Source organism: Vicia villosa, unplaced genomic scaffold (genome assembly GCF_029867415.1).
Source record: "Vicia villosa cultivar HV-30 ecotype Madison, WI unplaced genomic scaffold, Vvil1.0 ctg.000121F_1_1, whole genome shotgun sequence".
Lineage (NCBI taxonomy): Eukaryota > Viridiplantae > Streptophyta > Magnoliopsida > Fabales > Fabaceae > Vicia > Vicia villosa.
In genome coordinates, this window is record NW_026705023.1 from 1,072,201 (window position 1) to 1,084,821 (window position 12,621).

Sequence of the window (12,621 nt, forward strand, 5' to 3'; positions counted from 1 at the left end):
TTGTATCTGCATTAATACATGAGACTATCTCAATAATAAAATGTATGGTTCAAATAGTTTAGGTTAATAAATAATAAGAATATTAAAAAGTGTAGTCTAATTCATAACAAGTAATATTATAAAGGGTATTTATTAAGGCAGTAACCCAACATGTCAACCTGACATTTAATTCATAATATATTTTTCTCTTTCTTTTTAAGTGTTAATTTTTTTTAATATAAAAAATTTAATAAATTTTATTATTTTTCAAATAGTAAATATCCTTTTTATCAATAACATTTTTAATTATTTATTAAATAATTTGGATTTTTTTTAATAAATAATAAGAAATAATTTGGACAATAATGGAATTAAAACTATTTTAAACTTTAAAAATGACAATTAAAAAGAAACAAAATTGTATGAGAAAAGTAACACTTAAAAAAAGAATGAAGAGAGTATTTTATAAGAAAAACTATATTTACAAAACCCTTTTAATTGATACTATAATATAATTTTAATTAATGATTAAAATTTATAAAAAATTTTCATATTTAATTGAGATCTAGATTTATATGAATATTATTAAATGTATTTGAAATTCATATAACTTGATGGAATTTATATAAAAATTTAACTAATAAAAATTGTGTATTAAAAAGTGTTAGATAGAAAAAGATGTATATTAAAATTTATTTATTTATTTATTTATTTTACTATTTCAGTTTATATATATATATATATATATATATATATATATATATATATATATATATATATATATATATATATATATATATATATATATATATATATATATATATATATATATATATATATATATATATAAATTTCACCAAATTATATTAAAAAAATTTAAGTCATTTTGTAAAAGAATGCTTATATTGTAATTCTTTTCCATTACAAATGTATTATTGTCGATTTTTTTCAATTGTCATTTAGTATTTATTTTTCTATCATCTTACAAATCTATTAGTTTCTATTTTCTATGTCATTAATAAGGAATAATTTAATAGAATCATATATAATTTTTTATATTAAATTTATTATACTTTTTAATTTGTGTGAAATGATTAAAATATATTTTATATATTAAGATGGAGAGAGTACAAAAATTGTATATCAACACTTAAATCATAAACAAAATAATTAAGCAGAGTTAACGGTAATATTATCTAATACTCTCCAACAAGCTGGACTACAGATTGAAACAAGTCAAAACTTTACAAAAAAGGATGAAAAAGAAGGGTTGGAGAGAGGCCTAGTAAAAACATCAGTGATCCGAGCAGAGGATGGAATAGAAAAGAGTTTGATGAGTCCATGTTCCATCTTTTCTCTAAATAGATGACAATCGATTTCGATGTGTTTGAAGTGCTCATAAAACATTGAATTATGTGCGAAGTAGAAAGTAGATTTGTTGTCGCAATAACGAGATGTTGGTCTTAGAAACTCAATGCAGAGGTCTTTGAAGATGTAGTACACCCATTGAACTTTACATGTGAGTGCTAGCTAGTGCGCGATATTCGGCTTGAGAACTTGAACGGGAAATAGTGACATGTTTCTTTGAACTTGAAATTGAAATTGCATTCTTAAATAAATTTGAAATACTATATTGTGCAGTTATAAACAAGTGCATGTATGTGACTATGTATCCTAATGACACTATAATTTCATTTTAATTATTAAAAATTTATATAAAGAGATTAAAAAATAATGTAAGTCAAACTTTTTCTTTTAATTATATCCTTATCAAAGTCAACAAATTAAAAATGAAAACAAAAATAAATAGGGTTAATGAACTTTTTAGTCCCTCTAAATATTGCATATTTCGTTTTTAGTCCCTCCAAAAATTTTCTTTAAGAAACCGTCCCTTCAAAATTTTTCGTCTGAACTATTGGTCCCTAACGTCAAATTTGCTAGAGATTAGCTACGACTTTAGCCACTGATTAGCTACGAAATTTGACGTTAGGGACCAATAGTTCGGAAGAAAAATTTTGAAGGGACGATTTCTTAAAGGAAAATTTTGGAAGGACTAAAAATGAAATTTGAAATATTTAAAGAGATGAAAAAGTTCATTAACCCAAATAAATATTTAGTAATTTCTTTTCAAATAAAAATAATACTAGTATTTATAAATAAATAATATTTTATTTTTTTGTCAATATGTAAATTAAAATATATATCAAACAAAAAATATGATAAAATATACATATAGTACTGGTTGATTTTTCTAAAGAATTAAAAATATATAATGATTTGTAAGATTTTGTAACATAATTCGGTTTGGTTTGGATTAGTTCGGTTTGCAAAATACAAACCACAAACCGAATCAAACTATGGAGTTTTGTTAAAAAAATGATTCAAACACATCCGAATCAAATGCGGTTTTTTTTTCAATTTTCAATTTGATTGGGTTCGTTTAGCGGTTTTTTATTGAGCCGATTCGGTTTTCAAACACTTGAGAGAGAAATGTTTGTATGGAAACAAACCTAAATTCATATTTTTAGCAACAATCAATAAAGAGAGAGAAAATTTAAATTTATTTAAAATTTAATTTCGTTTTTAATTGGAATTATGAAGTGGTTGTGATAATGGAAGAAGGAGACAAATTTATTTTTATTTTTAACTAATAAAAAAATAATTAATTGTGTATAAGATAATGTGTTAGGTTTGTATCTACTTAAATATTTTCTTGTTTGAGATATATTATATTCTTTCTTATAATTTGTAAAAAAGAGTCTATATTAAACATTCCTCTCTCCAACAAAACTAATTTATAAATAATATCATTTTTTTTAATACATTTAATATGACATTTAATTACTTGTACTTTTCCAAGAAGTTTTATATTACAGTCAAGATATCTTATATATAATCTATAATCAAATTACAAAAGTGTCTTTTCTTCTTTCTTTTCCTTTCTATTTCACTCTCAATGTCTTCTTCATCTAACCCCACAAACCCTTTTTCATTTCCCTTTTATTATTCAAAGCTTAAAATACCAAGCAAAAACTATACTCACACAATGAGCACAGGAACCCCAGAAATATCACAAGAAAACACTCAAGAAAAAGTAGCAACAATAGAACTTGATATTCAAGTATTCTATAAGCTCTATGTTCAACCCTTTAAAGGTCTTCCACCTTTAGCAACCGAAAGTGATTTCATTGTGTCACCAAATATTAAGTACAAATTAGAGATTCCTCTTTTCTTTCTCATTAAAAATCCAAATTTTTCTTCCTTTGATGTGGCTCAAAAATTAGCAAAATTACCCATTAGTCATGATTTGGCGGCTTATATAGAACCACATATTGTTCAAAATGCTGTTGAATTGGGGAGAAGGAGTGGAAACAAGGGGTTTAAGATTGTCTTTCATGTTAAAGTTGTTGAGATTGATTTGGCAAATACTCGTGAATGTGAAGGGTATCGTAGACGTGGTCTTGCTTAGAATGATTATGCATTGAAATGTTGTAAGTATATTTGCGTTAATTAAAAACTCCATTTGTATACTTCTGTTAGTGTTTTATTTTATTTTGAGACTATAACTATGGAACATTGATCATATGGAAGCTTCTGTCTTTTTTAAACCTCCTGGTTAAGTACACAACATCCACTACTTGTGCATATATATATATATATATATATATATATATATATATATATATATATATATATATATATATATATATATATATATATATATATATATAATTTGGTAAGAATAATGTAACAAAATCTTTTAAAATACTTAAATTTTTTTATCATAATATTATCTTAAAATCTTATTCCAATATATACATCTATAATGGAGTGTTGTAAAATCCCAATAAAATTTACATCAAAATTTGTTTCTAAATTAAAGTAGGTCAATCATTCAAATGTTTTGGTTCAAATGATAATTAGAAGTAGTTGAGGTTAATAAAACACAAGCAGTTTCAAAAGTTACACTCTAGGGATATGAATTGACACCATTAAAAAATAATATGAAGGTTATTTGTTAGTGTGATATAATATACATCAATTTCTTCTAACTTTTGTTTAAATTATTTTATTACATAAAAATATTATCTCTTAATGATTATTAAACAAATAAATAAATGAATAAATAATACAATAATTTATAAAATAATTAGTGCAACATATTTGAACATAATTTGGTGAATATTTTATTCTTTTTGAATTATTATACAACTGTTTTTGTTTATGTCAATTAAATAAATTAATTCATGTACTTAGTGATTATGTAGTTTTTTAGGTAAATACTAAAAACATTAAATAACTATGTGCTTTTTTAGTGTTCCATCCTAATAAAAAGTGTATCATTTATACTTTTTCTCTAATTAAAAATAATTATCCATTTATAATTTCAAAACATTATTTATTATAATTTTCATTTTATTCAACTGTTCTATTAACTATAATTAATAAATGATATTCTAGTAAATAAAATTATTTTTTCACTAAAACCAACACATCTAATAATTTTCTTAAGAACCGCACATTTCTTAAATAAACAATTGTTTTTATGAATGACAGAGATTCATATGAACATTTAATAAGAGCATGCATATGCATTGATTATTTTGTACTTTTTTAGGTAGATTTAAAGAGGGGTATGTAATTCCCAATAATTTTGAAAAAAGTTGTATGTATACATTAATACATAATAATTCAAAAGAATCGAATGAATTGAATTGTATAGCTATAAGTAGTTGAGACTAATAAATATCACTAACTATGACCTATGGCCTATTGTTATAAATTCAAACCATAATAAAATGGGAAATGCTAACCAATACCCTTAAAGCACCCTTTAAGTGATTAAAGTAGTAAATATTTTTAAAAATACGTGTATTCAATGTATTGAAATTGCATTGGAAATTGAAATGTTGATTTTTATAAAGAATATTTTCTTATATAGTATCTTTAAAGAGTGCCCTGAGGGAACTTGTTAGCATAACCCTAATAAAATATGTTAAGGGTATAGATCAGGTCAACCGATGTTTTTGGCTCAGTGTTTTAACTTGGCGTGTCCAGTCTAATCCATTTTAAAAACAGGTTAGGGAGGGTTTTTTCGCAGTTTTTTTTTTTATACTTAAAATGAAAATTGGGTAGTACATTGAGGAGGTTATTCTATTAATTTTTTGTCTCTTTATTGATTAAAAAAATGAGATTTTGAATACTTACGTCTAACATCACCATAATTAGAAAACTTATTTTCAATTTGTTTTGCTTATAATGACGGTGGATGCAAGTTGCAATAAACTGTATTATAAAATATAATATATTCATTAATTAAAATAATTAATATTTTTCTTTTAAAATTATTAATTTTTCTTTTAAAATATAATATATTATTAGTTTATTAATATATGAATATATTTAAATATAATATATATTATAAGCAAGTTTTTCTTTTAAAATTCATTAAATAATTAATATTTTTGGACTTCATATAAACTAGATATATTAATTATTTATTAAATTTAAATAATAAAATTTGCTTATGAGACTGAGGAAGTAAACACTTAAAATAAATATGAGTGTATATTAATTATACTATTAATTATACTATGTAAAAAAGATTCATTGGGTGAGTTGGAAGGTTTATGTCTTCCTTTTGAGAAAGGGGGTCTTGGTCTTAGAAGAGTGAGTGTTTTTAATTTAGTTCTCCTTAATAAATGGAGAAAGGGGGTCTTGGTACAAAGTGTTGAAGGCGCGTTATGGAGATATTAATTTGGTGGTTGTTAATGGTGAGAGAGGAGGAAAAAGTAGGGTTTCTAAATCAGATTGGTGGAAAGATACTGTCTCTTTGTTCAAAGGAAATTCCGACGATTATTTTGCTAAAAAGGTATCTTTCTCCATAAGTAATGGCTTTTCCGTTTCTTTTTGGCATTCTTCTTGGTTGTCTTGTGGTTGCTTGCGGGATCTTTTCCCTTCTTTATTTTCAGCGTCCCTTTTGAAAGATGCATCGGTGGGGAGTATGGGGGTTGGGTGAGAGAGGTTTAGGAGTGGGGAGATTTCGGAATTCCATCCCCGAACATCCCCGGTTTAGCCAAAGATTTGATTCTTTTACATGGTAATTTGAATCTTTTTTCTCCGAGTATGAAGGAAAAGATAAGGTGGTTTGGAAGGATAGCGTGTATCTTTCTTTTACGGTAAAGGGTTGCTATGATTTTCTCTCTTCTTCTTTTGTTCCTTTTGGCTCGGCTAATATTTTTGATATGACGTTTAGTCTTATTTGGAAGATGCATGTCCCTCTCAAAATAAAAGCTTTCAGATGGCGGTGTTTTCTTGAGAAGCTTCCTACTAAAGATTCACTTTTTTGTCGAGGTATTCTTACTGATTCTAGTGATATTTCTTGTGTTTTTTGTGGTGTCACTCCCGAATATTCATACCATTTGTTATTTGGTTGTCATGTTGCCGCTTTAGTTTGGAAGGAAGTGGTCGGTTGGATTGATTTTGTAGAATATGAAACGGTTGATCTTTTGAATAGTTTTTTGAGGTGGAGTCGTTTTTCTAATCACAAGAGGGTTGAAAAAGGAAAAGAAGGATGTGTTTGGTTAGCAACAATATTGTGTTTATGGATCCTTAGGAATGAGATTATTTTTAGAGAGGAGGATTGGAGCGTTTTGGATGTTGTTTGGAACATCATAGCTTTGTTATGGAGGTGATCCTTTATCAAGAATATTACACAAACCAATTATAATTTTTATGAGTATTGTAAAAACTCTTTGTTTTATATCTCTTAAGTTTCATTTGGTGTGTAATCTTTCCTCTTCCAAGTTATTTTTTCCTCAAATCTTTTGTAATCGGGTTCGAGAACTTGTGTTCTCTATTAATGAAACTTGCTTAAAAAAAATACTGTCCTTTTTCTTGGTAGCTATAATGAGGTATGGTAATTTCCAATAAACTTTCTCTTTAAAACATGTATCTACATTAATACATGGCACTAGCTCAATAAATAGATGTATGGTACAAGTAGTTGATATTAATAAATAGTGGGAATGTCAAAAAAAATAAGTTTTAGTCTAATTCTATGAAATCAACCATAACAAAAATATTATGAAGGGTATTTACTAAATCAATAAAAATAAATAAGGGTAAACAATAACTATAGGAAAAATTATATCATATCTCCTTTAAAATAATTTTTTAATAGGTTGGTTCTTTTAAAGTTATTTTTTAACAATTTAATTCTTTAGATTGATTTGTATATTATTTTCACATTTAAAATATTTAGAAATTTACGACTATTGTATTTTATATTGTATTTCATCATTTTCATACCACTCAAAATAATTATATTTATAATTAATACTTTCACTCGCTTTAAAAAAAACAATGGACACGTTTGATAATTTAAAACATTAAATTATTACAAGAAAAATTTAAAAAACTATTACACAAAAAAAAAAACTTAAAGGACTTTTGGTATAATTTTTCTTCAATTATATTAATTACTAGTAAGATACCCGTGCGATCGCACGGGTTCCATCTGGATTCATATTACATGTCGTAATATCTCATTTGTCAGTTTTGAAATTTGTTTTATAGATCATAAACATTCATATAATCACAAATATATATTAATAATATGTAGCAACCTTTATGCATTTATCAGAATAGTATTTTTAAATATTTGTAACAATAATATACTTTTTTTTTGGAGTAAATAGACTTTTATTATTATCAATCCAAAAAACAGTTAAGTACACGCCGATCCGGAGATCCAGGCTACAAGACGGACAAAGCAAAAACAAATAAACCTCATCATCTAACTAAGCCTCATAGCACTTCCATTAACATGAGGATTTAATTTTCTATGTGGAAGGCATCTATGCACAACTCTTTCCTGTATGGCTTTAGTAATGTCAACTCTTGGCAGGATGTTATTGAAGACTGCCTCATTTCTACACAACCAGATTTGGTAAACCGTCTCCGTCAAGGTTACTATGAGAATCTCCCTCCGCCAACCTTTCTTCCCCATTTCTTGAATCAACCAATTCTGCTCTTGTGGCCATTGTCGAATGCTTCTATCATAACCATTCCATTCCAACATCTCTTTCCATATCTTGTTAGTCAACCTGCAGTAAAAAAACAGATGGTTCATGGTTTCGATTTGATCATAAAAACAGCAAGTTAAGTCATTAATGAATCCAAATCTTTCCAGCCTTTCCTTCGTGGGTAGTCTCCCTTTCAGGATTAGCCAAAGAATGAATTTTGATCTCGGTCTAGCACGGTATTGGAAGAACATCTTCTTCCATGGTACATCCACACTCTCACCCCTTCACTCTTTATAAACTTTGGCAGCCTTAAAAGTTCCACACTGACTTGCCATGTTCCAAGCTACACAATTCTGAATCAAATCTCGACATTTCAAAATCCTGTTTAACATCCATAATCGAGTTTTTGTTACTTGCCATTGTAAAATTGGTGTGCCTTTCATAAAATAAGAATCCAGCCATCTAATCCACAGTTTATCCATCTTCATATGGATATTCCATAGAAGCTTTATCATCATGATCGTGTTCCATAACTGTAAGTCTCTGACATGTAGTCCCCCAGCATTTTTTGGCTCACGTAGATTCTCCCATGACACATAAGCTTTCCTAGCTTCTGCCTTTGCTGACCAGAGAAAATTCTTGTAGATACTTTCTACTTTAGCAATTACTTTTTTCGGGATCGGGAAAGCTTGCATCCAATAATTTGAAATAGCCATGAACACGCTGTTAATCAGTTGTAGCCGCCCCGCATAGCTGAGCAATTTGACTGACCAATGTTGTATCCTCATCGTCATTTTATCAATTAACGGTTGACACTGCGCAATATAAATCTTACGGCTTGAGAGGGGAACCCCCAAATATCTAACAGGTAGCTTGCCTTCCACAAACTGTGTTGTCCTCAGAATTGTTTGTTGATCCTGCATAGCTATCCCACCAAAAAAACACTTTACATTTCGCCGGATTGGCTTTAAGTCTAGTAGCTTCAGAGAACAAATCGAAAGCTTGCATCATCAATTGCACTGAACGTACCTCCCCCTTTGAAAACAACATTAAATCATCAGCAAAACATATATTTGTGATATTAAATTTAGCACATCTCGGATGATGTGTAAAGCCAGGTGTTTCTTTCAATCCAGCCAAGCATCTGTGTAAATACTCCATTACAAGAACAAAAAGCAAGGGTGAGACAGGATCCCCCTGTCGTAACCCCCGTTTTGCCTTAACAATCTCACTCACTTGACCATTAATGATGTATCTATAGGAAACAGTTCGAACAACAGTCATAATTCACTTAATGAATCTCAATGGAAAGCTCATCTCGATCATAATCATCTCCAAAGCATCCCAATTGACAGTATCATATGCTTTCTGCAAATCCATTTAAATAGTGCAGCTTGGGGTAATATGCTTTTTATTATACCCTCTTAACAGCTCATGAGTCATAATGATGTTGTCGTGGATCGTTTTCCCCGGAATGAACGTTGTTTGGCTATCATGCATAACCTCATGTTAGAACAAGATTTGTTCTGATCAATATTCTTAGTTTTGATGATAACAATGTATATGAATTTTGCTTGAGATAATGTGGTACTCTAATCCTATGCAATTTCCATTTCAGGAAATATATATAGAGTATGCACAAAATCAGCGTAAGAAGCACTGACTCAGAAGGTTCAAGTATGCAACATCGGAACATGCTCTCGCAAGACATCAGAAGATGGTCAAGCAGAATCAGAACATGGTCTATTGAAGCATCAGAAGAACATGAGATCAGAAGCAGAAGCACTGAAGTTCTCATGGTATCACGCTAGAAGCACTTCAAGGTCAGAAGACAAGAAGATGCTCTGCACCAAGCTGTTTGACTCTGATGATATTCAAACGTTGTTTATACAAACATCAGATCAGAAGCAAGTACAAGATAGCAGGCTACGCTGACTGACAAAAGGAACGTTAGAAACTATTAAAGGCAAAGTCAGTTAAAGCAGGAAAAGCAAGGCTCGAGGTAGTTGACAAAAGAGTGAAACATTAAATGAAATGCTGTACGGATCACGCAACGCATTAAATGCTCCCAACGGTCATCTTCTCAAACGCCTATAAATAGAAGTTCTGATGAGAAGCTGAACACAACACTTTGCGCAAACATACAGAAATGCTGTCAAATTCAAAAGCTCTCAAACTTCATCTTCAACCTCACTTCATTACTGTTGTAATATCTTAGTGAGATTAAGCTTAAAATTTAAGAGAAATATCACAGTTGTGATTATAGCTTTTAAGAAGCACTGTATAACTCTTGTAAGAATTTGTTTACATTCATTTGTAAAGAACTAGAGGAGATCAAGTTGTGATCGGATTCTCTAGAAAGTCTTAGAGGGTATCTAAGCATTGTGTTCCTAGAGTGATCAGGTTGTGATTAGAATACTCTAGAAGACTTAGAGGGTATCTAAGTGGAAAACCATTGTAATCTTGTGTGATTAGTGGATTAAATCCTCAGGTGAGGTAAATCACTCTAAGGGGGTGGACTGGAGTAGTTTCGTTAACAACAAACCAGGATAAAAATATTGTGTTCATTGTTTTTATCTTAAGAGTTTTTTAAAGTCACACTTATTCAACCCCCCCCCCCTTTCTAAGTGTTTTTCTATCCTTCAATTGACATCAGAGCGCTTGTTCTAAGGTGCAAGCACTTAACCGTGTTTAGAAAACATTCAGGAAGAGAAAAACGCTAAGTCAAGATGGTTGAAACTCTAACACCTACATCTACATCTGGCTCTGCTGAGCAATACACTGGAAATGGTAACAATGGCTACACTAGACCACCAGTATTCGATGGTAAAAACTTTGAATATTGGAAAGATAAACTCGAAAGTTACTTTCTTGGTTTAGATGGTGACTTATGGGATCTTCTGGTGGATGGTTACAAACATCCAGTGAAAGCTAGTGGTGTAAAGCTCTCAAGACAAGAAATGAGTGATGATCAAAAGAAGCAATTTAAAAATCATCACAAGTGTAGGATTGTTTTGCTGAATGCTATCTCTCATGCTGAATATGAGAAGATATCTAACAGGGAAACTGCCTATGATATATATGAGTCACTGAAAATGACTCATGAAGGAAATGCTCAAGTCAAGGAGATCAAAGCTCTTGCCTTGATCCAGAAATATGAAGCCTTTAAGATGGAGGATGATGAAAACATTGAGAAAATGTTCTCAAGAATTCAAATGCTAACTGCTGGATTAAGAGTTCTTGACAAGGGATACACCAAGGCTGATCATGTCAAGAAGATCATCAGAAGCTTGCCAAGAAGATGGGGTCCTATGGTGACTGCTTTCAAAATTGCCAAGAATCTGAATGAAGTCTCTCTTGAAGAATTGATCAGTGCCCTGAGGGGTCATGAAATAGAGCTGGATGCTAATGAACCTTAGAAGAAAGGTAAGTCTATTGCATTAAAATCAAATTATAAAAAATGCACTAACGTTTTTTAGGCAGAAGAACAAGATTCTGAAGAATCAGAATCAGAAGAAGAAGATGAGTTGTCCATGATCTCTAGAAGGGTAAACCAACTCTGGAAAAGCAAGCATAGGAAGTTCAAGAACTTCAGAAATTCTAAGAAACTTGAAAAAGGAGAATCTTCTGGAAGCAGAAGATCTGACAAGAAGAAGGTCACATGCTATGAATGCAATGAGCCTGGTCACAACAAGAATGAGTGTCCAAAACTTCAGAAGGAGAATCCCAAGAAGAAGTTTCATAAGAAGAAAGGTCTTATGGCAACGTGGGATGATTCAGACTCAGAATCAGAATCAGACTCTGAAGGCGAGCAGGCGAACATTGCACTGATGGCCACAGTTGATGATGGATCAGAATCTACATCAGAATCAGATTCTGAAGAGGTATTTTCTGAACTATCTAGAGAAGAGTTAGTTTCCATTTTAACAGAACTTCTGGAACTCAAGGCTCATCTTAGTATCAAATACAAAAAGCTGAAAAAGCTATTTGATTATGAAACTAAGAAGCTGGAAGTGGGAAATTCTGAACTGAAGGAAAAAGTTTTAAAATTATCCAAAGATATTGGATCTCCTTCTGACTTAGAAAAATCCATTCCTAGTCTCAATCATATTTTGAAAGAATATGACTCGAGTTTTAAAAAGTTCTTATCTAGAAGTATTGGCAGAAGTCATCTTGCTTCTATGATATATGGTGTTTCTGGAAACAAAAGGATTGGCGTTGGCTATGAGGGTGATACCCCACACAAATTTGAACCTGTAGATGATATGAAAATCACATACAAGACATTGTATGATCAGTTCAAATATGGCCACTCACATGATATTAGGCTCACTTCACATGCCAAAATCTTTCATGCTACACACACTAAGAAGCATGTGACACAACCTAGAAAATATCATGCTGCTAAACCTAAGGAATATCATGCTTTACCTCCTGTTGTTTATTATGCTAAACCCAAGTTCAATCAGAACTTGAGGAAAACTAACAAGAAAGGACCCAAGAAGTTGTGGGTACCTAAGGAGAAGATAATTTCTGTTGCAGATATCCTTGGCAGCAAAGAAGACAAAGCACAATATGTCATGGTACCTGGACTCTGGGTGCTCGCGACACATGA

The 12,621-nt window shown here is 30.2% G+C and overlaps 2 protein-coding genes across 2 annotated transcripts; one reads left to right on the forward strand and one right to left on the reverse strand.

The window, feature by feature from the left end:
- The first annotated feature begins 2,935 nt into the window (after positions 1-2,935).
- LOC131624434 (uncharacterized) lies at positions 2,936-3,448 on the forward strand. The gene has a single exon (XM_058895373.1). The coding sequence runs from the start codon at positions 2,936-2,938 to the stop codon at positions 3,446-3,448; it is 513 nt and encodes a 170-aa protein (XP_058751356.1).
- A 4,329-nt stretch (positions 3,449-7,777) lies between these two features.
- On the reverse strand, positions 7,778-9,290 carry LOC131624435 (uncharacterized). Its single transcript, XM_058895374.1, has 3 exons — positions 9,036-9,290; positions 8,424-8,923; positions 7,778-8,087 (listed from the first exon to the last, which is right to left on the reverse strand). Exons 1-3 carry the CDS (start codon positions 9,288-9,290, stop codon positions 7,778-7,780), a joined length of 1,065 nt encoding a protein of 354 aa, XP_058751357.1.
- Between the last annotated feature and the right edge of the window lie 3,331 nt (positions 9,291-12,621).

What these genes read in the sequence shown, in the direction of transcription:
- LOC131624435 (XM_058895374.1), bottom strand. Translation starts at nt 9,290, where the DNA reads ATGACTGTTGTTCGAACTGTTTCCTATAGATACATCATTAATGGTCAA. An exon ending in TGTTGTTTTCAAAGGGGGAG is followed by an intron (nt 8,924 to 9,035) that starts GTACGTTCAGTG and finishes ATAGCTATGCAG; the next exon opens with GATCAACAAACAATTCTGAG. An exon ending in GGCACACCAATTTTACAATG is followed by an intron (nt 8,088 to 8,423) that starts GCAAGTAACAAA and finishes TTTTTACTGCAG; the next exon opens with GTTGACTAACAAGATATGGA.
- LOC131624434 (XM_058895373.1), top strand. Translation starts at nt 2,936, where the DNA reads ATGTCTTCTTCATCTAACCCCACAAACCCTTTTTCATTTCCCTTTTAT.